Raw genomic sequence first — 26682 nt, 5'->3', positions numbered from 1 at the left:
AGGGAAAGGATTAGAAGTCCATAGAGCAACAATAATCCAGAAATCTGTCAATACTTCCTCATTAAAAAGCTCATAGATAGCCTGAAACTCCCACACGGCCACACCAGGTGAAGGGTCAGGGTTCACGTTTGAGGACACTCTCCCGCTCCCGCGTGATTGTGTGCTCGGGATGCAAGACATCACACCCCTCGGATGAAACACCTCCGCACATCACCTCAGCAAATAATAGCAGTTTCATTCCCATATGTTTCCCCCTGAGTCGCACGTCGCAGATAAATCTGAGAACGAGAAGCAAAGACGCTGAGAAATGAGAGCTGAGAAATGAGTCCTGACGTGGGCGCGGAGTCATCGGTTATGTTGGTGTTGGGTCCCTTCAGGATAGGAGGTGTAGTCCTGTTTCCAGGTGCAGAAACTTTTGATCTCTCCGCAGAGTGCCTCGCTGTGATTACCTCAAGCTCACTGCCTTTGATTCATTTTCTGTGGAATCCATCTATTTCAGTCCTGCTGGTGCGCGGTGGTGCTTCACATGGTTGTGGCTCAGGATGGAAGAGGAGTACGCCCACGCTCTTTCATGCAAGGAAATATGTACAGTAGGAAGTATAAAAACCCATTCATGTACGTTCTTGTGAGCAGATTATAGGAGCTGGCGCTCAATCACAATCTGGTATTAGCTGTTTCAGTCCCTGATTCATTCAACACTTGAGGTCAAATGTTTGTTTGGCAAACATCATGAAGAATTTACTGGATTTTCCTGAACCTCAGAATCGATAAAGCCTGAGAAAATATACGCCGACTGATGCCTTTATTGATCGTGGCGACCGAGGGCCAGAAAATCAGGGCGGGAAAGTCTCCCGGTGTTGCATAAAAAAGCAGATTTTATTTGTTTTTGCGCATTTATTTGATGTTAAAAATCTGGATTGTGGAAGATTTTTGGGACCGAACAGAGCCACAAGCGCACTGAGCTGTTTTCTGCTTGCTGTGGATTCTGTGTTTGTGCTTGTGGCAGTGTTGAGGTGTGTGTGTGTGATGTTTTGCCCCTGAGTCACACTGCACTGAAGTCATACTGCCATACAGATGGGATTTCTCTCCTCAGTGCCCACGGACTTACAGTACACACTTAGAACAAAAACACATCCTGCTGAGTAAATGCAGCGTTTATATCACATACTTTAACCTGATGATTGATCAATAACTAATCAAGCTGTTGTCAGAGTATAATAAGCAGGAATCAAATCTAACCAGCGCTTTATCACAGATGAGATTTGTCTCTATCGTTATTATATCAGCCTCTGCTGCAGATCAATAAGTTCCCTGCAGTTAATCACATCAAATAGACTCATTAGAGCCGACACAGTAAATGGATCTGCTCTGTAGTGAAGCATCTTAATGATGCGGCATTAATGGATACAAAGGAGGCGTCTCTGCAAATATTTGTATTAATTCTGCAATGATGTTTTTTTTATGTAGGAGGGATCTTTTTTTAGTCTGCAGTAGGAAGTTGGATCACATGATGTCGCTGTGATCGCCATGTTTCGGCCTTTTGCGTTGAAGCCAGAAGCAGGTCTTTGAATGTTGCGTTCAGGGTCTGTGGTTTTCCTATTTTCAAACAAAATCCATCACGAAAAGGCCGGACAGTGGCAGATGTTAACCGAAGCAGCGTGATGGTATCTTAGATTGGGCACATCAAACATTTATTTCTTTGTATCTCAGATGTAAGATGCATGAGCCCAAAGTCAAATTCGATTTCTCCACAGAGTGTACAAATGATGCGTCCCGTCTACTTTTCAAATCACATCCTCAATCATTTGTGGGTTTCCTCGCCCTGTGTGTTCTTGCGTTAGGGTCAAAACGTTCTTCCTGATAAGAAATGTTGTTATTGTTGTTATTCATGCAGTACATCATTTTAAAGCTCTTGTTGTGCTCTTTATGATGGAGCTATCCATACGTACGCACATTAGAAGGGCATTTACGGAGGCATGCAGAATTTGCCCTATGACAGTGATAGAGGTCAAAGGTCAGTGTCATGAAAATGTGACTGGTATCATACATTTTCCAACACTAGGGACATTGACCTTTATAAAAAGCACTATGAGACATGGTCCCTCCACATGAGCACAGCCTGTTAATAAGGGGTTATTCCACAGGGGGCATGATAAAGAAGTCCCACTGAAGGATAAACGCCTCTGTAGGGATTTTACTCTGCTCTGACCCTCTGAACTCATACTGTGCATATATTAAATATCATAAAACACTGCAGCCTCATTTAGCATCTCACAGATTGAAGTATGTTCACATGATACATGAAGGCCCAGCGTGAAGTGTAGAAGAACTGTAACAGATGAAACAGAGAGCTGGGTTTAAGTGAAATGTATTGGTCAGAACACAGAGCGCTACCATGCTAATGAAGATGGCTGGCAGGAGAGAAAGAGGCAACGTGGGAGCTGTTATCAGAGAGGAGGAGAGGGAGGTGAAGGAGGAGAGGGAGGAGGGGGAGGAGGGGGAGGAGGGGAAGGAGGTAGAGGAGGGGGAGGAGAGGGAGGAGAGGGAGGAGAGGGAGCGACGTTCAGCAAGTGACGTCAGAGACCCGGCTATTTACCTTAACTCACCTTCTATCTATCTGTCTATCTATCTGTCTGTCTGTCTGTCTGTCTATCTATCTGTCTGTCTGTCTGTCTGTCTGTCTCTCTATCTGTCTTTCTGTCTGTCTGTCTGTCTGTCTATCTATTTTATTTATCTCTCTATCTGTCTCTCTATCTGTCTTTCTGTCTGTCTGTCTGTCTGTCTATCTATCTGTCTGTCTGTCTCTCTATCTATCTGTCTATCTGTCTGTCTATCTATTTTATTTATCTCTCTATCTGTCTCACTATCTGTCTGTCTGTCTCTCTATCTATCTGTCTATCTGTCTGTCTGTCTCTCTATCTATCTGTCTGTCTGTCTGTCTATCTATCTATCTGTCTGTCTGTCAGTGTGTCTGTCTATCTATCTGTCTGTCTGTGTGTCTGTCTGTCTATCTATCTATCTATCTGTCTGTCTATCTACCAGTCTGTCTGTCTGTCTGTCTGTCTGTCTGTCTCTCCATCTATCTGTCTGTCTGTCTATCTATCTATCTATCTGTCTGTCTGTCAGTGTGTCTGTCTATCTATCTGTCTGTCTGTGTGTCTGTCTGTCTATTTATCTCTCTATCTGTCTCTCTATCTGTCTTTCTGTCTGTCTGTCTGTCTGTCTATCTATCTGTCTGTCTGTCTATCTGTCTATCTATTTATTTATCTCTCTATCTATCTATCTCTCTCTCTATCTATCTATCTATCTGTCTGTCTGTCTGTCTGTCTGTCTGTCTGTCTGTCTATCTATCTATCTGTCTGTCTGTCTGTCTATCTGTCTGTCTGTCTGTCTCTCTCTCTCTCTCCCTTTGTTGCTCGTCCTGACCTGGTCTCACGTGCTCTCTGCTCTCTCTCCTCACAGAGCTCAGCAGGGAATCAAATTTGTTGTGCCGCCAAAGAAATATATCTTTGTTAACGGCTTTAAATCAATATTGATAAATAATGATGAGTTTTACAGTCACACACACACACACACACACACACACACACACAAAGCAGGCTCTGGAGACACACACATGAATCCACATATGGAGCTCTAAATTACATCGTGAATCTCAATTAAGCTGCACAGCTGGGCTGTTCTTTAGTCATGCAGCACGTCGTGTCGCACTGTGGTGAACTTTTCGGGGCGTAGAAGTCAAACAAGCAGATGCACGACGCCTGAGAGAGCGACACGTTCTGCAGTGACACATCCACAGTGATTGGTCAGTTGATTCCCAGCTGGGTGTGTGAGTGCATGAAAGCATGTTCAGGGATGGAGCATTTGAAGATTGTTGCTTTATGCTGCCGCTCTCGTGAGGATTGCTGCATTATCAACAGCACACATGAAGTACGGGCAGCTCTATGCTGATGAGCTTATCAATGAGTGAAGAAAAAAACATGGATGATGAGGCCTCTCTGATTATTTTATCACTGTGAACAGAGCCGTCAAATGGCATGAGAATTGCTCTGGTTTCCATTTGTAGTCCGAGTAGTATTAGACCAATAATTTTTCAGCAGGTTTCAGCGCATGCAGGAAAAACAGCAGAACGTAATCCACCCTAATGACATCCCGGCTCCCACCAGCGGTAATCTGATGATGATTTATTAATCTCTGTAAACAGATATCTGCATGCCAGTGCATGCATAACAATCTGCTCCTAATCAAAAATGACAACTTGAGACAAATTCGCCTGATGCTGTGTCGCAAAAGCGATCAGCGTTTAGATTTCCAGACTTCCTCAGATGCATCAGAAATGATCGATCAGACCTCCATTCAACTTTTTAAAAGTAGTTTTCTTCGCCTCTCGAGGACAGACCTGACAAAGCTCGCATTCTTACTTTTTACAAATCATCATATTGAAATTTCAGCAAACTTAACATCCCCTTAATTACAAGTCAATCACAAGAAGTTCAGCCTCTGTGTATCTTACTATTTACAGTGGAACTGGGATTACAGTGCAGTCTTCCTACACCTTCTGACGTTCGTGTCTGTTGGGCCACAAATTCTCCTCCACATCACAACGAATATCTTCCCTTGCGATGCAGCGTGGAAAGAATCTTTTAGAGTGTCTTATCCATCTGCAGGCATCTGCTGTGATGTCATCACACGCTGCATCCACGGCAGCCAGAAGGGTCATCTGTGTATGTGGCTGGCGATCATATACTTTCCATCTCCATGCTGAGAAAAATTCCTCAATGGGGTTAAGAAATGGGGAGTAGGGTGAGAGGAACTCCATCAGCATCCTGTTGTGGGTCGCAAACCATCGCCTGATGATGTTGGAGCGATGGTAACTGACATTGTCCCAAACTATCACGTACTTTGGCAAGTCATCTCCAATCTGACCCCTCTCTTGTTCAGGGATGAGATCCCTGTAGAGAGTGTCTACAAAGGTGACAAGACGCTCTGTATTGTATACCCCAATAATAGGAATATGTGGCCTCGGCCATGGTAAGCCCATGATTGAGAACGTGTTATACAAGTGTAGCTCTTATCTCATCAGGAACGCACATATGTCCTCGGCCTCTTCCTCTGTTTTGCCTCCCAGCTCCTCCGCCACGCAGCCTCACTCCTCTTCCTCTTCTTCTTCTCTCTGGCTGTTACCCGGTCCATTCCTTGTCCTTCTATTGTCAGACATTGTAACACTGTGTTGTGCTCCGGCTATATATATACTTGCCAGTTGATGGTTCATGAGATGCACCTTTGAGCTATTTCAGAAAACTGGTTGATCATTGGTTGCTTCACACATTTCCCTTCGTTAGAGAACGTCAAGATTCACCTGGGAGCAATTTACCAGTTCAGGACAGATTTAGAAAATAAGTCTAATGGAAATGTACAGAAATATACTTGACATATTGTGACAACTTGTTCAACCATTTTGCATGTAAAGACTTATGCGATGAACTAATGCCTAAATGTTGTAGGGGGTGAGACTATTCAACAGAGACCCATTATAATACATTTTGATCAACATGACAAAAGCAATTGATAATGTAGGAAACAGCAGAGAGTTGTGCATGGATGTACCAAAGCATTGGCAACTTGTTCAAAGAAATGAGAAACTGCTTTTTTGATGTGCACATGTGACACAATGATTTGTTTTGAGAATTTCAATTCTGATCTGAGAAATGTATCAAAGCGACTGAGAAAAACTGTAATATCAAATGCAGAAGTAGAGTCTGATATTGTGCTAAATTGATAATAAATGCAAGGAGGTTTGGTGTATATATCTCCCTGCCTGTGGCTCGATCTGGTCCGCCACTCGGCTGTCGACGCACACAAAGCGAGCAGACTGATGATGATCTCTCCGCTTTGATGACTGTAATGTGCTCGTCCATGCTTCTGCGCCTCGTGCATACATTTCCTGTGAATCAGAGCGCCGTGATGAACGTTTGATTGGCCCCTGTCTGGCAGCGCCTTCCTCTCTTGATGATGACAAATGACTCACATGCACAAACACACTACTTAGCATTTAAACACACACAAACACAAACAGACACACGAGGGGCCAACATAGGAAACCACATCCAGTCAGCACTTGTTACTTGTAATCAATTATTCAAATTATAAATTCAACATTTTTATATTTCTCGAATGTCATTGTGATCAAGATTTTAAACTGTGTTTGATTTTATTCAATTAACCGTTTCCCTGAGCAGCTATTGTCCAGTCATTGCTCAGCAACCTTTCTAGGCACAACATGACTTTCAAGCTTCTGGATTTCTCTGCATGTAACTCTAAAAGTTATACTTTATACTTTTACTGCATTTAAAGAGTTTGGAAAACATTTGTTAAAAGAAAAATTACATTCGTACGCTGATTCTGGCTGTGTCTCAATTCAGGGGCTGCATCCTTCGAAGGACGCAGGCTGCAAAGGATGCATCATTCGTAACCTGTGTAGACCGCTAAGGCCGGACTGAAATAAGACGGTCTGGTCTACGGAGGATTTCCTTCACCAGCTGTTCCCGTCCTTCCCCTTTGCGTCACCAAGCGGTGTTCCTGACACCTAGCACGGTACCTAGGTAGCTAGCTGGCTAACTAGCTAACATTACAACGTCACGTAACTTTCGTTGTTTTAACATTTGTATCGCAAGCTATTCAATTGAATTGAAACCAAAGACTTTTACATTCAAAAGTGTATGCTTCGGCTGCTTGAGAAGGACACATTTGTCGGCCGCATCTGAAGGAACCCTCAAGATGGGACAGCCACTGTTTTGCAATCAGCCTTGAAATACGTCCTTCAAAGGATGCAGGCCCCGAACTGGGACACAGCTGATGAGTCATTCGTAGCCTGCACACATCACTAACGCTGAACTGAAATGACAGGGTCTGGTCTATGTAGGATTTCCTGTTTGGGTTACCAGCTGTTCCCACCCAGCTGTAGCCTCACAAAGCGCCGCTCATAACAACAGGTAGCTAGCTGGCTAATTAGCTAACATTACTAACGCCATGCTTAACCTCTTATGGAGCCTTCGACGCGCCGCTGTGATGCAGTCAACCTTCAAATGAATCCTTTAGTCATGAGTCATTCTAGTTTATTATGTTGTTTTTTGTATTTTGGTGTTTTGATATTATTTCCTGTTTTCCTCGGTCACTTTGTCTTTTGTTGTCATGAGTCCTTATTGTTTAATTTGTATATAGTGTTCCTGTCTTGGTTTAGTTGTGCATTTCATTTAGAGAATTTCCTGTTTGACTTTGTAGTCCTGTCAGTCCTGAGTTTGGTTCCTCGTGTTTCCTGTTTTATTTTGTAGTTCTTGCCCCTTGTATGTCATGCCTTGTTTTACTTCCCTCCTTTGTTCTGTTTCCCGCCTTTCAGATTGTGTGCCCTGCTTTTATTGTGTTCACCTGTGTTAATTAGTCTCACCTGACCCTGATTACCCTGTGTGTATTTAGTCTCTGTGTTCCTACCCTTCTGTGCCAGTTCATTGAGTCTTTGTCCGTGACCTTCCTGCTGTGAATTTGTTCATCGTGTGTCTACATTTGGATTATCTTCGTGCCTCCCCTGAGTAAGTGTTTTTGTTTGTACTTTCATTTGCTCTGCCGTTTTGGGTTTTGCCTTTTGTTTTATTTAATAAATTATTTTAGCCTTTACCTGGGTTCTCCACCTTTTTGGTTTAACCTCAAACCTTGACACCTTTGAAGGATGCAGCCCCAGCAAAAATCTATTTTATCTAGCAACATGGTCAGTCTACTTTTGTCTAGTTCACTGAAAAGTTGAGGAGCAATTGTTTAAAATTTTTTGTTATATATTCATAGTAATGTATTCTGTAAATCTGCCCCTGTTATTATTGTAGATTGCATGAATGCTAATCAAAAAGCTAATTTACTAGGAAGCTAATTTACTCACTGGTATCCCCAGTATCATCACAGTAGCAGCTGCTTCATTCATATTTAGCTGTTAACTAATAATGAACACTCCCCTGTACATTTCCCTCTTTACATCCTCCCTCATAATCACACCTGCTTTTATTTTGATAGTACACCCACTGATGGGAGTTACATCCTCCCTCGTTATCGCGCCTGCTTTTATTTTGATAGCACTCCCCCTGATGGGAGGTAACACCGCCCACACATGACTTATTTCTGTCATCAGAGTCAACAGGATTCAGCTAATGGGGCGGCTCACTCCTCTTGAATCCGCCCACTCAGCACATCAGGATCTTACTAATTGAATAATCAATACTCTGATGAACACTGCGGGCTGAATTTAGAAACAGCTGAAACAATATAGTCGTGTATGAGTGGATACAGAAAGATGGATGGACTGTGTTAACTATACCATGATACTCTCCTCTTGGTTGTAGCTCCTTCGGGGGTCATTCAGCCCCATTTATCTTTTATCTCACTTTTAAAGCAACCGGGGGTAAAATGATCAAACTCTGTATCAGAAATGTTCTACATTTTTAGGACATAACTGCATAATAGTGACGTTTCCTGTGGAGAATTTGCATCTAATTTTAAGTCCAGCTCTTATCTCCTCCATGACTAAGGTGGGCTCGAGTCTTTCTGGACTAACAGAGAGAACATTGTTGCTAAGTGCTGCAACCCATGAGGACATATTAGGCAAGAAGTGGGCTGTGTTGAGTGGAGTTGGCGTGGACCAACTGTGTCTATAAAAAACTCAAGGCAGAGGTAGACAATGGAGCTGAATACAAAGTGCTTTGAAGTTTGCATGCAGTTAAATATTTCTAAGTGATCTGCATGTATTCAAATAGCAACAGATTATCACGTTACGTTTTTATCTACGTCACCTCTGCTGCAATTAAACAATAAACATAATGCACATATTATAATAAGCATTTTGAGGTTTTAGTTTATGATGTTAAAGACACAAATACAAATGCAGATGTTATTGAGCTGAACAGATCTTCCATTAAGCTACTGCAATTTCACAATTTATGTATGCTTCTTGTCAGACATGCTATAATTCCACATTTCCTCCTGCAGTTTCAATTTCTGCAAAATAGCTACAGCAAAAGTGGAAACTAACAGGCAATCAGCCGGCCAATAAAGGTTACATCAGCAGGCGTCTCGGTAATATACAATTTGTCAGAGATGCTTATTAAAGCGCTCAAGTTGCGCAGAGAGATGTTTCTTCATCTTGGGGATACTTTCAGCTCTGATAGGCGAAACGCACAATCATTAAAATGGAGATAAAAACTGTCTTATGTTATTGAGATAAACATGAAGAGGGATGAACATGGCATCAAATTTATAGTGATGTTAATGCGGCTTGTGTTAGAGAAAATGGCACCAATTAAGCCTGTTCAGATGTGTTCCTTTCACTGAAATACAAATGGCAACAAGCTAAGCGTAACGTTGCAGTTTTCCGACAATGCCTATCTTGGGAAAATACCCCCCAAAAAAGTCATCACTGTCTAGGAATGAAGTAAGAGTGTGTTGAGGGCCATTTAGTTGGTTTAATTTCTGCTAAAGTGCAGCAAGCCTCTCCTGAATAAGAATTCACGACAACATTGGAGTGCAAAACAAAGGCTCTGTTCCCCCTGGGAGCTGTTGCATCGTAACATTTGAGCTGTAACGCAGCCTCTACCTTCCACTTGCAGAGGTTTGATCAACATGCTTTCTACGGCAGCGCTGAATCCTCGTCGGGTAACACAACTGAACACAATTTTCACCATAAAATCCAAAAGAAAGCAACCGACGCTCTGTGCCACGCGGCGGTTCTGATCATCAGGCAGGGTAATCAACCACATTTGTTCTTGTGCAACAGATCTCATTCATATTGTAATGCTCCTTCAAGGGAATTCAAACCATGAAGCTCTTGCATAATGTGAGCAATGATAAAACGTGACCGAAGCACACGTCGTCAGACATCAAAGTGGTGCATGCAAACATCCTCAGGCTTGATGGAGGCGGAGGGCGTCTGTGTGGACTAAATCAGCTGGAGAGATAAGTAAGAAGTACAATGTGTATTCTGTTTCTTAAAGTTCCACACAGTTCTACCAAAAAATCAAATCACTCCCTTCTTGATCCTTTTCTCTCAGAGAAAAGGCAAGCCAGCCAAGAGGAGCGCTTTTACTCAGGCATAACATTGCACTTTCTGTGAACTGTGCCGGGCTCTGTTGGGGAAACTGTGCCAAGCATTGATGCAAGCACCTGATACAAACTGGAGTAGACCCCACAAAAACTAATGTATTCAAGGAGTTAAAGCATCTAGAAATAAGGCTTGAATACTCCATGCATATATGATAAAAGCTAAATGTCTCTTAAGCATCCACAAAAGTCTGTGTGAAAACAAAGGTTCATATATTTAAGAAAATCTAGTTAAATTTGCTGTTAAGACGTTGCAGATCACATTTTGAATGACAGCTCCTTGGCTCCGCCCACTATAATGTGGGCCTTAGGGCCCGATCAGACAGGACGCGTTTTAGCAGCTGGGGGCGGCTTTTTTGTCTGTTTTCAATGAGAGGCTTTTTGCGCACTGCTTTTGCTTTGCAGAGCGCCTCGCGTTTTTCCGCTCTGTGCGCCTTGCGTTTTTGAGGAAACGCTCCGAGCACCTCGAGTTGAAAAAAACTTCAACTCAAAGCAGAAGAGCGCCCGATGTCTTGGGCGTTTTTTTCTCATTGTCCAATCGGATGAAAGGAAAGGCAGGCCTTCTGTCAGTTTACAATGTAACGGTTAGGTTAATGACAGCTAATGATTCGGTGGTTGCCTTAACAACAATAGGGAAAAAAAGCCGCCCCCAGCTGCTAAAACACACTCTGTCTGATCGGGTGTTTACTTTCACAAAAAGGCAGTGCAGTGCGCCTCGCCTTTTACGCCTGCAAAACGCGTTCTGTCTGATCGGGTCCTTAAACAGTGTTTGAGTCATATTGCCTGAGTCCAACTTACTATTCTTTTTAATTGGTCTCTGAATATTGAGTTACAAAATGCTTTGCGATCCATATCTTTGTTAGCAGTTAGCATATACATGCAACGTTAGCTGAACTGCCCCTACTTTATTTCCAAGGCTATGAATGCAATGCTAAATGATGGTTGTGCCACGTTAGCTGGTGCTATGTCGTTACAGAGCTTTCCTCGGGGAACCCTCAACACCCGCGGCTATCAATAGTCCGCTTCTGCAGTTAAAAATCACTCGAGGACTATGCTAACGCTGGGTGTTAGCCACATAGCTGCCATGTGACTATACTTCTGATTATGATCGCTAATTTTACTGTGTGATTGTGTAATAAACATCCAAGCGTAACTCTGCCCACTTCAAACCCAATATGAAGATTTTCAGGAACCTAAATTACAATATTTCTAATTTTGATTAAACCTTTTAACCCATTGCTAATGGATGCTAACTGTTATGGACATTTGACCCCAAATACATAGCTAGAAGACTGTAGTAGGTTTTGGATTTCCAGTTGCTTAAAAGTTTGAATTAGTAGTAAAAAGGGAGCAACTGATGGTCTTTCTATTTTATTTCCTCCATGTTTTTGGACTGTTGGAGTCTCAAAGGAAAAACAAATGACATCTCCACTTTCCTTTTTTGTTGCATAGCCCCTGTCGACATCCTGTATAACCCGGGTGACCGAGAATCTTCAAAGTGATGCACAGATCTTTCTCTCAGTGCCATAGCAACAGAGCATGAAGCTTTGTCTGTTTTTCTTTACAGTACTGAGAATACTGTAACCTCTTTGATTATCTATAAGTCTGTCTGTCTCTCTTTGCTGCGTTTGTGTGCATATATGCCAAAGTCTGTTTTACTGCCGAACACACAGTGAGACTTCCCACTGCTTACCATTTACCGACTCCAAGCAATCGCCTCCTGAATTAGTTTTCTTGTGATTTCCTGCAATCTGGAAATTACAACGCCACCTGCCTAATCTCACCGGGAGCCAGCCCTCTTGTAACGGTGTTTAGACTCATCTGTCTGTGCAATGTCTTTTTTTTTTCTCTTCTCACTTCTCTCAAAGGTCTCACTGCTCTCTCTCAATGTCTGCATCGGTTTAACCAAGTCCACTGGGGTGTAAAATTGAAACGCAGACAGCCAGACAGCACAAAAGATAACAGTTGTTCTTTTTTTGCTCAACAGCAACCCATTTAAAAAATATGTTTGTTGTTGGGATGTTAGATGTTCCAATGCCATTTTTTAACTTTCTGATATGGATTCAGATAACCTACCTAGAATAAAAAATGGGCTTATACTGAGTACCTCTCCAATACTAATGCAGTAAGGAACAAATTTACTACTTGATATAATTGATCTAATTCAGTACACCGAAGGAATCCTTACCAACAAGCTGAGCACCTTCAAACAAGCTAACGTTAACGTTAGCTCAGCTAGCTGACTCTTCTGATGTCCGCTAAAATATTGGAGAAGCCTAACATTAAACATAAAACTGCTCTTTCTATTTATAAAAAAGAACAACAACTTATTATCTTTAGCTTTTAAAAGAAAACAGTACAATCTTAAAATGTATAGTGGAAAAATTATGATTGACAATCAGCAATGAGTAAGCTAGCGTAACGTCTGCTCCTCTTGATGTATTCACACAAAGAGTATCAGAAAAAATCTTTATTTTTAACGTTATTTATTTTAATTATCTTATCTTTAAAAAAACAAATTGTGTGTGTGTGATCAAAAACACTGAAAGCTAACTTTGTGTTAGCTTCGACTACATTTACAGTTTTAAGCTAGCAGCCCATTGCTTTTCTTTGCCACTTTTTTGGAGAAGAAGAACGAAGTCAGTTTTTTGGGGGGGCTGATAAATGACTAGTATATAGGTGCATTAACTGACAGATTTTAGGTAGTGTCTAAGGCATTTTCAATAGTGGTATTGGAACAACAAGGATGCATGGAGAGAATCTTTAGAATACGGTCGTGTGTCATAACAGGATGCATTTATTTAGGCTGATGGAGCTTCTCCGGGGTGCTCCCATTTTAAAGGTCAAACACTTATCTTAATTCCGCTGCGGGGCTGTAGTAGCACAGCAACATCTGCTGAATCTGTTTGAGATGCTTCCCACATACATTGTATTAACTATTCATGGCCTTGCAGAGAGAGTAATCGTAGTGAGTGACAGTGCAGGGGTCAGACGAGAAAGGAACCACACAATAAAACGTAAGCCACGGTTTGATGTTTAAGCATGGATCACATTAGAAACTGTAGGCGTTTCTGTAGTCTGTTTAGACAACAGTGTTTCCCTCTGGTTTAAAAACCTGCTTGTTTTTGCTCCAAAGGCTAAAAAGGAACTTCATTAAAGTGATGTTTTACTCTGAGGCATAAAGAGTTTTATGGACTGCACAGCTGTTCCAACATTATGGGCACTTTTTATTGTTATTCGTTTGACTTTCTTTTATATCTCAGGAAAACATGGAGGAAAACACTGTTTATACAAAGTGTTTTGTTATTTGTTCTTCCATGAATATAATCCATCTTCACAGACTCATTGAGAAAAGATTTATATAGTAATGCTGGGCATAAGTTCCTGTTTATGTTTGCTGTTTATTGAGGGAGGTGTCCACCGTATTGGGAGTTATTGTGGTAAAGCTACTTTTAAGCGGGCGCATGCTTGGTGAGCAAGAGCTAAAGAGAAAAGCAGTTAGCCAACCTGCTTGTTGTTTTTCCAGGGACACCTCAACCTCAGGTTAGCTGTTGCTGCGACAAGAAAATAAATCTGGGCTCTGTTGAGCTAGCAACGCTCATCGCCTCTTCCTCGTTCTTCTTCCATCCGTCTAGCTACCCCCCAACGCTACAATATCTTGTAGTTCCACACACCTTCGAAAGCCACACTCGCAATGTGGCTCCAAACATTGCAATGTTGGCCTGTTGCTTTGGTCCAGATTTAAGTATTCAGTGAGTACTGGATGGATTGCCATTGAACGCTAATACAGACATTCATGGTTCCTTGACGAATTATCCTCATTATTTAATTAATCTGTTGATATTCTTGCTAATAGCACTGCTTGTGTGATACATGTGGTTCAGAAAGTATGGTCATTTGTCTTAATGGCTTTAAACATGGGCCAAATACCTGTGAAACTAAGAGCCTGTTTCTATTAGCGTTAACTGCACTCTGAGTCCAAATTAGCTAATGTTAGCATGCTAACAGGCTAAACTAAGATGTTGAACAACGTAGAAATCATGTTAAACAGCCTGTTAAACATCTGTTTGTTGGCATTGGCAAGGTGAGCACGTTAGCTTACTCAATTGCCTCAGTGCTAGCACTGCTGGAGACCCACAGTCTCATTTTTACCCCCCATTTTTTTAATCGCTTGAGACCTCTCTCAAATTTAACATTCAAAAATATTCATGTCTATGAAGGCAATTAGTTTTAGAGCCCAGAAAAGAGAGGAAAACCTTCTTTAATAAATTTGTAGTCCTCTGTATTGACCTACATCTTCAGCCCAGCACAGGAGCGCAGTTTATGCATTAAAATATGGAAGAAGAAACATTAAAAATCCAGTTAGCTCTGTCCATCCCAGTTCTGTCTCGAGGCAAAGAAAGGTTTATCAGCTTGTATCTCCTCTGGAGCTTTTCAGAATTTCCAATTTTCCTTTCTCCTACAATCACCTCTGTTTTGCCCCCAGAACCTGAATTAAAAGCCAGCGAGGAGCCGGAGCAGAGAGTGCCGCGCTCATTCACATCACATATACATGCGCTCACTAGGATCCGCTCCTCTACAGTCCTGCTGTGCCGTTTCTGTTTGGATAAAACTGAGCTGTCGCAGAATAACAAGTGGAACAACAACAGTCGAGTCGGCCTCGAGACGGGAAGAGAGTGACTCCACTTTTTTTATCAAGATAAGAGAGGCGAGGAAGTGCAGAACCCGGCGCTGTCTACAAGCCTCCACCTAATGAACTTTCTCCGTGTTTACACGTAAAAATTGCAGGGAAAATTCAGGTGCAAATATTCATACAGTAGGATCTGTTTACAGTGGTAAACATATCCTGAAAGGTGTCAGTAGTTTGCCACATATTTTATTCCTTTGTCATATTTTCCTCGACTCTGAGCCTGCAAACAAAGCACATTCTATCACTATACATGAGGCTGCGCTGCATATAGTATATTTCTGTAAAACTCGGCTGCTAAAGCACAGGTTTCCTTTGCCGGGGGGGCATCTGGTTCTAATCCTAAGTCAGTTTAGCCAAGCCACATTTTCATGCATTCTGTTTAGCCTGAAAACATGGATGGATGTGCTCCTTTGAACAGCAGCAGACTCACTCCTGGCTCTGACACGTTCGTGCTGGCAGTGACACCGTGGAGAGAAATAGGACACACCAAGGCCTCTTTATAAAATGACCTGCAGTAGTCGGGCAGTGGCGCTCATACAAATTAATTGTTAATCATCAAAACTGAAACACTCAATTCTTCCTCCCTTTTTTCCTTCCTTTCTTGCGTGTCTGATGTTCTTATGTGTGTGTGTGTTTGTAGCAAACTGTTAGCAGATATCTCGCCGCGTGCCTCGTGGCAAACTGCTACTTTCATTTTCTTTCATGTCAGAGTGCCAAGCCTGACGCCGTGTAACACAAATTAAGCAATCGTTTATTGTCAACTTTATCATCCAAGGCTTCCGTGGAAGAAAAACATGCACACATTGAAAAAACACTGACACAATTACACGTGATAAAACATTCAAGAATCCGCTACTTTCATGTTTTTTTTTCTGTTCTACCACAAGGATGGATTTCTAAGAATGAGGTAATTGCCTGTATTTTTTTCCCTCTTTTGAACATGAAAAATGAAAACAGGGAAGGACGGTATAAACAACACATTTTTTCTGCAACACTTTGCATTTCCTGAGCTGGGTCATCACACAGAACAAGACCAAAGAGGGGCAAAGGGTGAATAATGAACCGTCCTCAGGCGATCTGGAGGGCAGTGAGAGGTAATTTAAATACTTGAATCCTGCAGAAAACACCACGGGCTCGAGTCAACCAGCTGGTCATGCGATTAATACATGAGAGAAGTGCTAAGAGGGAGGGGACAGTTTCACCAGCATTTCTTTTAGGAATGTAATAACAATGATTAGTGTCTCTGTCTATAGCTCATGCATTTATTTAATAACCACTGAATACTGTCACCCTTACAATAAGTGGGATCATTTTCTTTTCAAATGTTTTTTAAACCTGATTTAAAACTCTGTTAAACTTTATAAGGTAGTATAGTTTATTAAAAAAACGTTTTTACTTTTATATCTGAAAATTATAAATCATCTTCACTCATAGTTTGAAGTCTGTGTGTATTAAAGATACTAAAGATACAGTAAAATATAATGTAAAAGTACAAATAAAGGTAGAAGGCTGAGGTCAGGTAGAGACTATAGAAATATTAAATAAGCCTGAATTCAAATATCCACAATTTACATTGCTATTGTCTTGCAATTTTGTCTAACTTAGTGTAAAAAAAGTTTGTAGAAAAATTTTAATTTTTTTCAGTTTTATTTATAATATATGTCCTGTGAAAACTATGCGTCAGTAAAACAACAGTTTTATGAGCTATAACAGCCATTTTCCATCAGTGCAACAATCGCCCCTATATATAATGTAGTGTTATTTTGGCCATGGTATTAGTATAGCTCTAAGGAGGGCGATGTAAGCTGATTGGTCTCGACCAAAATATCTACAGCTGTTAAAAGATCGCTGTGATATCCATACGGCCCTGTGGATGAACCCCAATAAGGTTCGTGATCTCCTTGCGTAAAATATGTAGCTAAAAGCAGATTAAGGTTTTCAGTTAACCTGTAAAATATGCTTTCGTACATCTTAGTAGGATCCACAAGAATGGCCTGTTCCTACGTAGCCCCTAAAAACTCTCTGAATGGTGACGTTCCTTTCCAGCATGAGTTATCTTTTGCCAACAGCTTCATTATTGTGTGCACTAAAGGTAAAACGTAATCTACAGCACTCTTTGGACGCCGTAGAATCCGACTGATTTTGAATCTTTTGATTTTTTTTTTTCTGTAGTCGCACCAACAAGTTGATATTTGTACGGTGGCCGACGAGAGCAATCGCGCTGCAACACAAGGCCTGGAGTCAACCATTGTGTTCTTTTGCATGTGTTTTCTGGTTTGTGTGTTTTTTACTTTGCATTGTTCCTGCATTTGCAGCGCATTTGATATTAATGCGTTGTTTCGGCCTTTTGCAGCACGTTTATTTCATTTGCAGCACGTTTCCGTCGTTGCATGCGTTTTGGACTTTAGCATGTGTTTTTGAATTTGCATCGTTTCTGAATTTGCAGCCTATTTCCATTGCAGTGCGACTGCCTTGTCAGCCACTATACATCTGGGATTTTCAGTGAAACACCATGAAAGAATTTGTCCTAAAATTGGCACAGATGTTCTTGTTCATTTTGGTAATACCCTGAATTTTCACGTCGCCATTGTCAAGTCAAATTTTAATTTGTCGTTAATGACCATCACTTTAGTGCTAATTAGCAAACGTTAGCATTATTGCACACTAAGCTAATATGGTAAAAAGAGTAAATGTTAAACCTGCTAAACATCCCTGTGTTAGCAATGTTAGCATGCTAAGCAGTAAAGTCCTCTTAAAGGGTTTAAATTTAGGATCTGAGCATTTTCTTGAACAAATTAGGAGACACATCGTTCTCACAGGACGGCAACATTAAATACGTTAAAAAGAATTGCACTAAATCTTTCTCTCCCCAAGAAATGCACTCTCCCACAGGAGCTCATTTACTGTACATACAGCACAGAACACTTTCTCATGCTTAATTACGTACATTACACTATATTACACAGCAAAATAAAGGTTCCCTTATGATTCTACAGTGTTGAACACTGACAGAAGAAAGTGGCTATTTGTGCAGGAAACAGTGGCGTTATATTAAAGAGGATAACTTGGGGAACATCATTGGACCAACTGAAGCATAACTTTACTGTGCTGAGTCCATTAGGGGTATTTGGTTAACATTAGCTTTTCTTACTTACATAATACATCTCCATGAGTTTTACTTTAAAAACATGCATCGACTCAACACTAGCTTCACCATACTGTAACACCTGTTCCTATTATTTATTTTCTAAATAAATCCTTACTGACTATTATTACGATGCTTTGAATAGCTTTAAACCACTTTGATATATCCTCTGTGCCTCCTAATATGTGTGTGGAGTTAAATGCAATCACTCATGGCTGCATTTTCTCAACAGTACAGCTATTCAGAGGTGACATTTTCCTGCTTTAAAAAAGGGCATAGGAGTGTAAAGTGGGTGTATATGCAAGGAGAAATGATGTATAGCTAACCAGAGGAGGAGACGGTGTACATTTATCTAGAAGTGTGTACAAATAAATTGCATGTGAAGCCATGTGAACCTTTCTATAACTAAAATGTCGCCTTACTGTAAGGCTTTAAAGGGGGGTATTATGCTAATTCCAAGCTTCATATTTCACTCTGTGATACCTGTGGAGTAGCTTAGTATAACTGCACAGCACACTGGTGCCATGTGCAGGCCCTCATACTGCCTGAAACGACTCAGTCAGCTCTGTCCCATTAAGAAACCCCGCCCCTACAACTACCACTTTCTTCTGATTGGCCAGCTCTCCGAAGCCTGCTGAGGCAGCATGTAGAAAAAAGACTGTGTGAAACCTGGCGTTCACAGCAGCCTCCAGACTGAGCTGAGAAGCCTGGGGATTACTCCAACATACTTTTACCGACAGATTTGAAACTTCACCCACGTTAAGTCTGGACATCCAACATTGTAACATTATATATATATATGTCTTAAAATGTGAAACAGCATAATACCCCCCCTTTAAGTTCAAACTACCCTAATTTTTTTACAATAAATTCAAAGTTTTTAGCTTGAAATCTCATCTACAATGTTGAGCTTTTTGAATCCACAGTTTTTTCTTGTTTTTTAAATAAAATGAGGTGTTTCTGTTTTGTGCTGAGATATTTTTCTTGATTACTTCTTCCCGCCTTACTTTGAAATGATTCCCAGCAGCCTTACATATGATGATGAAACTGTTTACAAGGAAGCCTTTCTCCCTTATAAGCCTGAGACGGCAGAAAGAAACCAACATGTAGACATCACTATATCGGCTGCTGCCACAACACAGCCAATTTATTCCTCTGTAAAAACACTAACTCCGACACCCATCTCAGTCCAGCTGTGAGGTTATCTCATCCCGGTGACAACAAAACTAAACATAAATTAAAAGAAGACATAGTTTGTGGTTATCATCCTTCTGAAGGATGATGGAGTGATAGAAACAGACAGGTTAGTCCCTTTCTGTCTGGAGGAGAAACACTGCTGAGTACATGCTGGTGTAGTGTGTCTGCTGAGTGAGCAGAGTGGCTCAGCGCTGCCGGGAGAAGAGGTTCCTCAGGGCATTGTTGTAGTTCTTATTAAAGGCGGTGTATATGAGTGGGTTAAAGAAGGAGTTGGAGTATCCCAGCCACAGGAAGATGCTTTTCCAGATGGGCGGGATGTCGCAGGAGCACAGCGGGACGATGAGCTCGGTGATGAAGAAGGGAATCCAGCAAAGTACAAACACGCCGATCAGAATGCCGACCATCAGTGCCGCCTTTTTCTCCTTCTGCTCACGCCATGTGTCGCCGTCTGTCTGGAAGGTCACGGTGGCGTGGCGCACAGTGAACACCATCTGGGGCTGCTGTGCTTCCTCCTTCACCTGGGAGGAAGAACAAATCAGTTACTCAACTGATTTTAAGAATCAATCAGACAAACCTGGTTAGCATTAGAAAAGCACTATCTTTAACAAAGTGGGCCAGAGAAGCGCAATCGCTGAGGTGAAAATTTTGTGGCTGCTCAACAAAAGATGGATTATAGCCGGCTGAACAGAAGTGTGAATCAACAGGTGGATCAACAAGCCGAAAGCTTATTCTTTCATTTCACACTCACACACAAACAAGACGCAGAGTATAAAGCCCGAGCTGCGTCTTAATCTGCATTTTCCAGCAACCCATTTGTGCCATTTCGCAAACATACCGCAGAGCCGGCAAGAGGAAAAAGAAAATGTCAACATCAATCTGCTGACTTTCTCCTCACTCATTTGTTGCCTAGCACAGCTCAAGGCTGACTTTTTTTGTTCTTCAGATGAAGCTGCCCAAGTCATTCAGCAGCTTTTATGAACACAAACCATCCCTCTAAATGTGTCGGTAGTAAAGTGTTTTCTGTTCAGCGCTGAAGAAAGAAGCCGCACACGGATGGAGAAACTGGTTCCCTTTGGAGTGAATTTAGCTGAATCAATACGGGCCAGCAGGGCCTGCACCTGATAAAATGGATGAAGCAAATCCATTTAAAGCCGAGGCCAGAGGTTAAAAGCAAAGGGCTGCTGGGAAGGAGGTTTCAAACCTTAACATCATATACCACACGGTGCGGAAGATAAAATGTGCACTTAACAGCAGATTCTCCTACAGGGAGCTGCTGAAACTTAATCTTAACAGATACACTCAAAAACAGAATCAGGTTTCCCGCCATTAAATATATGGAGATGGTATCCTCCAAGCAACCTGAGAGCAAAGTTCTTACTGAGCAGTAATCTTAGTCTTCTTATGTAAACAACTTTGTTGTGTAGGTGCAATTCTACTGTGTACATTTGTTTCTGCGCTATATTGTAAAGAGTATACAGAGCTTGCTTCATTGTAATTGCCTATATTATGTTGCAACCTGCCATTTATTCCACAAACCTAAAAACATTTGTCATGCCTTCCAGAATGATCCATATGACTGTGACGACGAGTGTAGCAGCTTGCTAGCTGTTGTTCAATTGTGTGCTGTATCTGCTTAAACGATACAAAAAATAATATTAAGAAGATATAGTTTGTCAGCTTGGAAATTGTTCTTAGATAAGAGGATTGCTACTCTAAGGTCTTTATGCTAACAATGAAACTAAAGCAAGGGGATGGTTAGCTTACATTAGCAAAGTTTTGAAGCAGCTAAAAACAGCTAGCCTCGTTCTGTCCAAAGCTTTAAAACGTCACCAATTAACGCTTTATATATATTGTTTAATCCATATGTTAGCTGAAAAGGTAGAATGAAAAGTCGTGGGTTTTAAGTGAAGCTAAAGCAAGGGGACGGTTAGGTTAGCTTAGCTTAGCAAAGTTTCGAAGCAGGTGGAAACAGCTAGCCTCATTCTGTCCAAAGCAGCTAAAAACAGCTAGCCTCGTTCTATCCAAAGCATTAAAACATAACCAATTAACACTTTATGTATATTGTTTAATCCATACGTTAGCTGAAAAGGTAGAATGAAAAGTAGTGGTTTTTAAGTGAAGCTAAAGCAAGGGGATGGTTAGCTTACATTAGCAAAATTTCGAAGCAGTTGGAAATTGCTAGCCTCGTTCTGTCCAAAGCTTTAAAACGTCATCAATTAACGCTTTATATATATTGTTAAATCCATATGTTGGCTAAAAAGGTAGAATGAAAAGTAGTGGTTTTTAAGTGAAGCTAAAGCAAGGGGATGGTTAGCTTAGCTTAGCAAAGTTTCGAAGCAGTTTGAAACAGCTAGCCTTGTTTTATCCAAAGTTTCAAAACGTCGCAAATTAACACTTAACATATATTGTTTAATCCATATGTTATCTGAAAGGAAGTTTTTTTTTTAAGTGAAGCTAAAGCAAGGAGATGTTTAGCTTAGCAAATTTTTAAGCAGTTAGAAACAGCTAGCCTCGTTGTGTCCAAAGCTTCAAAACTTCACTAATACATTATATACTGTGTATATATTGTTTAATCCATATGTTAGCTGAAAAGGTCAAATGAAAAGTAGTGGTTCTAAGGAGTTACGTTCAAGTAGCCTAGTGTTGAAAAACCAGGAACAAATGACTTCTCTGAATCATGATGTCAACGAAAGGTTGCAAGGCAATCAGCACACACCCCAGGGAGTTTCTACACCACAAAAGAAATACTTAAAGCTATAGGGGAAAAGTATTTCTTCCTGTGTTTACACTGTGTCTGTGTAAATCTAAAAAGGAGAGAATTCAATTAAGGAAATAACTGGAAAAAAATGAGTCTGTGATGATTTCTGGGTTCAGATAGAAGGTGAAGCTACATACAGTTCCCGCAAATGATAGTAGCCAGCTTACAGCTAAATATTGTATAGTTGGCAGATTGGTACAGGGGGAAACTGCACACAATGTTTCAGCAGTCCAATTTGTGAAAATGGTGGAAAAAGATTTTTTTAAAGTTTGGACAGAGACAGGCTGGCTTTTCCCCCTTTCCAGTCTTTACGTTAAGCTAATCATCTCATGGCTGTTAGCAAACTCCAGCAGGATTGAGTCGTTTCGACTGATGCCGTCTTATCTTCTGATGAGGACACTCTCCTATGTACTAAGAAATGTTAAGTAAAAAACTTGAGTATTATGAAGAAGGACAAGTGTACTTAGTGTATTGAAGTTCAAGTACTTCAGTCACGAAGTCTGTTTTTAGGTTTAATGGAAACCTAAATGTTGAAACAGAAGTGAATCAGACAAAAGGTTTTACCATCAGTCAGTTCTCATATTTGCAGTGACGTTAGCCCTACACATTTTATGGCTCTCTGTACTGTAATACATAATCGTTATTTGTGCATCTAGGCCAAGAATGTGTGCCCCTCTCCTATCGAAACACTCTATTTCTGGTGGCATGTGTATGTGTACGTAGGTCTTAATGTCTTTGAGTGGGAGTTGTTGATGGATGAGTGCAAGAGGTTTATTATCTTGGATGTTGATGCCATCCCTCACATCGCAACTCTGTGTGCAGGCACTTTGCAGGGCTCGGTGCCTCGACTCTTCGATGTACTCTGGGAAATGATGAGAATAAACCTTGGCTGGGTAATGAGAAACGTTTAATACAAGCATAAGCCGTGTGTGCCTGTGGGAAGCAAAATGACTAATAAAACATATTCCGTTTAATTGCTATTACTACAGGATTGAATGCTTGTGTAATGGAAGTTGACAAGTTGGATCATCAAAGCAATAAAGGACTGCGCTAATTTTTTTCCGTATTGGTTCACCTTGATCACAAGCGTCTAATTTCAGTCCAAACTTGCATAACTTAGCGGTATCCTGAGGATTTGGGGGAATGTCTGAGTATACGTGTTACATAAATGAAAAAAATCCTTCACTTTGTATTTTCTGTCAAACATTTCCCCATTTCAGAAACTGTGATTTTCATAAGAAGCCATTTATAGAAAGAAACGGATGTCTAAGAGTGGTGTAATCTCTATCTCTGAGGTTCTTTCAGGTGCTTGTCAAATTGCATTTCCCACCATAAGGGCAGGTGAAAAGTGGGTGCCGGCTCAATTTTCAAGGAGGAAAATTTGCCTGATTAAATGTTTGCTAATGCTGGCGGAACAGATCTAGACCTTTTGTGTCTGCTGATTAGAGGAACGCCACAGTCAGGAAGGTGCAGTGGCCCATTAAAGATGCCGGGGGTGGTATTTATAGCCTTCTACCTTCTGCCGACGCACATTAACAAGCTGGTCGTGATGAGCAGGATTGCTGCAATTATTTGCCCGTATGCTCATATTTCAGACACTTGTGTTTCCCTGATTACTTCTTGATGGCTTGTCCGGAAAAAAAAACATTCACACGATTAAATATATAGGTGCAGTTGACCAAGCTTTCTGCTTATTTTAGCAAACAGACTGGTTTCAAGGATGCTCGTCTTCCTCTGTTGTCCTAACTAATACAAGAGAGGAAGCAGGACTTAGGGAGCAGATTCCTTTTAAATAAAGGGAATTGTAATCGGATCTTTCGCCCCATGAGCATTCATAGATGTTGTGAGGACAGTAATGCTAATAGCGGTGTTGTTTCAGGATGTGCATTTCCCTGAGTGTTGTGACGACTGGCCATGACACGCACAATGTCAGCAAAAGTGGTTCCAGCTCTCTTGTGTAAGGTGTTTCCAAGCCTTACCTTGAAAATGTGCATTTCAGTGACTCACAACGTGTTGTGTTGTGGTAGTAGGTAGGTGTAAGATTTCCAATTAAAGTGAGTAATAGTCTGACACAACAATGCAGTGCTTGCCTCTATACTCGCATGTGTGTGGCTATCCGTTGCCTTGGTCATTTAGGTAGAGATGGAGGTTGTAGTGTTTCTTTGTGCTCTTTTTGTAAGCTTCCTTTCCTGGCAGATTTCAGCCATGCCTTTAATGTCATTCGCTATTTTACACCACCAAAACCGCTTCCTTTGCCTTGCATTTTGACTGGACTTGCTCATCTTTGATCGACTTCCCTTCGCAGATTCCCATCCCGCTCTTATCACATTTTATAACGCCCGTTTGTTCTGTGATATTGGCCAACATTAGTGACGGCACTTACAAGCAACTTCCGCCTCTGTGTCCTTGAATGGGCTGCATTAGAGACGTGAGGACGTGGAGACCGACAGTTTGGCCAGTGCCTCCTCTATTGCTGGCAGCTGGATCTCTACTGGGTCCGTTTTAAGTGCCCAAACTGGCACCAGCCCAATCTTTCCACTTGTCTTTTTACTGACAGGCTGCTAACTGAAGACCCTCTTGCCATGTACATGTTAAATATGTACTTCCTCTGTTTGTGGAGTGTAGAAGCACTGATCTGTCCTACAATATTTAATGACCCTCCTTGGCTGTCTAGAGGTTCTGTAAGAACTCTGATCGAAACTTGGAACGGTTCCCAGGTTTTCCTCTGTCTCCTTTTCTAAATATTCTCAACACTCTGACTCTATCATACATCCTCGACTCTTTCTCCCATCTTCCGAAGCCAAACAACTTTTACATTTGTTCAGCCCTGTAGCCCAGTGTGCCTTTGTCTCCCAAATTAGCTTGAACTGGCTGAATCTCTGTCTCTACAGAGACCGTATTCAGTGTCAGGTGTCTTTGAGAACCCTTCGGAGGCTGTGACACAGCCAATTTCCACCACAGCAGCACCTGAACCATGGTGGTATATATCATCCAACCATCTGGTAATTTTGAGGAGGTATCGTCTACATGTTTTACCCAATTCCTTGAAAAAGTGGTGGGAAATGATATGGTGACATAGGCTTTAGAAGAGTGTGGATGCAGCCACTGTGACATGATCCACTGGTTTGTGTTTTAAAGCCTCACATCTGGCTAGTTTTGGCCGCCGCCATCTTGGTTCTTTGGAGCCAGAAATGACATATTTAGACCCAGAGGGAGGAGTCGCACGGCTTTGTCTCTATCCCGGTTGACGGGTCGCCATGTTAGCGACTTCACAAAAAATACATAATAGCTGATTTATAGCTGTCAATCAAAGGTAGCCAGGCCCTAAAACATAGCCTGCTTTATCATCTATTGTCTGTGAATGTTCTCAGTCATCCAGGTCATGGTAATTCTAAGATTAATCCAAAAGGCAACTGGAGGCAACTAGAAATATAAGCCTCAAATATAAGGCTTCAACCAAGCCCAGTTGCCTTTTGGATTAAGTTTATGCAAAACTAATGTTTGAGACCTCATATGGAAAATGTTACTGAGGTAATTAAGTGAGAAGAAGGGTAATTTTCTCGTCTGGTTCCATATTATCAGACTTCTTTTTGCAACCCGTGGAGTCGCCCCCCTGCTGGACATTAAAAACAATGCAGGTTTAAAGGGTTATTTAAAGAAAACGCAGGTAAAAGAGTAAATCGAATAGTCACCTCAGCCATTGGTGTTATTGTGTTGGTCTTGCGGGAGCCAATCCGAAACTTAGCCGCCTTGTAGATCTTCCAATACACAAACAGCACCACACAGAGCGGCAGGTAAAACGCTCCGAAGGTGGAGAAGATCGTGTAGGACGGCTCCTGGCTCACCTGGCACTTCATCCCCTCTGAGTAGGTCTCCCCCCACCCGAAGAGAGGCGACAGGGAAATGATGGAGGACAGCAGCCACGTGAGTGCGATCATCACATTGGAGATCTTTTTGCGTGTCTTGAGCGTGTACTGCAGGTGCCTGGTGATGGACCAGTAGCGGTCCAGCGCGATGGCCGTCACGTTCCAGATACTCGCTGTGCAGCAGAGCACGTCGAAGGAGATCCAGACCTGGCACAGCACGCGGCCCAGTTTCCACAACCTGCCGTTTAGCTCATGTACGAGGCTGAGCGGCATGACCAGGGCGGCCACCATAACGTCGGAGATGGCCATGGAAGCCACGAGGTTGTGGGGCACTCGGTGGAAGGTCCTCACCCTCAGGATGGTCACTAGCACCAGCAAGTTCCAAACGAAGGTGGCCACCACCAGCATCGCGAGTAAAGTCAGAGTGAGGACGCTGAAAACAGAAAAGGGCCGGTAGATGTTTCCCCCAAAGTCATGGCCGTCCTGAGCTCCACTGAGGTTGGCTGTCAGGATGCTGGTGTTTGGATACGCCATGGTAGCTGCTCACGGCCCCGCAGCCGTGGGGCCAAGACGATTCAGAGACACTTTCTGCAGGCAGTTCATGCATTCTGCAGTAGAAAGAGAAGAAACCTATTTCAATGTTATTGTTACATGTACAAGTACCTCACATTTAAAAATCTGAATCTATGGAAACAATATTCCACATTTGTTGAAGATTAAAGATGCAATACTCACAAAAATCGGAGCTTTTAATGCTCTGTCTTTGCACTGTTGCGTAAATGCTCCAGTGTACATCACTGTCGCTCCCAAGAGAGGTACTTTAATAGCCCGCTCACAATAGTAAAAAGCACTTGAGTTTCTCGCAGCTGTCAAGCAACCTGCCTTAACTTTC

The 26682-nt window shown here is 41.8% G+C and overlaps 1 protein-coding gene across 1 annotated transcript; it reads right to left on the bottom strand.

Annotated features, from left to right (window-relative positions):
- Positions 1-19351: 19351 nt before the first annotated feature.
- On the bottom strand, positions 19352-26324 carry htr5ab (5-hydroxytryptamine (serotonin) receptor 5A, genome duplicate b). The gene is made up of 2 exons (XM_069667831.1): positions 25617-26324; positions 19352-19684 (listed from the first exon to the last, which is right to left on the bottom strand). Exons 1-2 carry the CDS (start codon positions 26322-26324, stop codon positions 19352-19354), a joined length of 1041 nt encoding a protein of 346 aa, XP_069523932.1.
- Between the last annotated feature and the right edge of the window lie 358 nt (positions 26325-26682).

This window comes from Semicossyphus pulcher, unplaced genomic scaffold (assembly GCF_022749685.1).
Source record: "Semicossyphus pulcher isolate SPU_LCO1_2020_fin unplaced genomic scaffold, fSemPul1.0.p SCAF_18, whole genome shotgun sequence".
Classification (NCBI taxonomy): domain Eukaryota; kingdom Metazoa; phylum Chordata; class Actinopteri; order Labriformes; family Labridae; genus Semicossyphus; species Semicossyphus pulcher.
The sequence above is the reverse complement of the archived record's forward strand: the minus strand, read 5'-3'. Positions and strand labels throughout refer to the sequence as shown.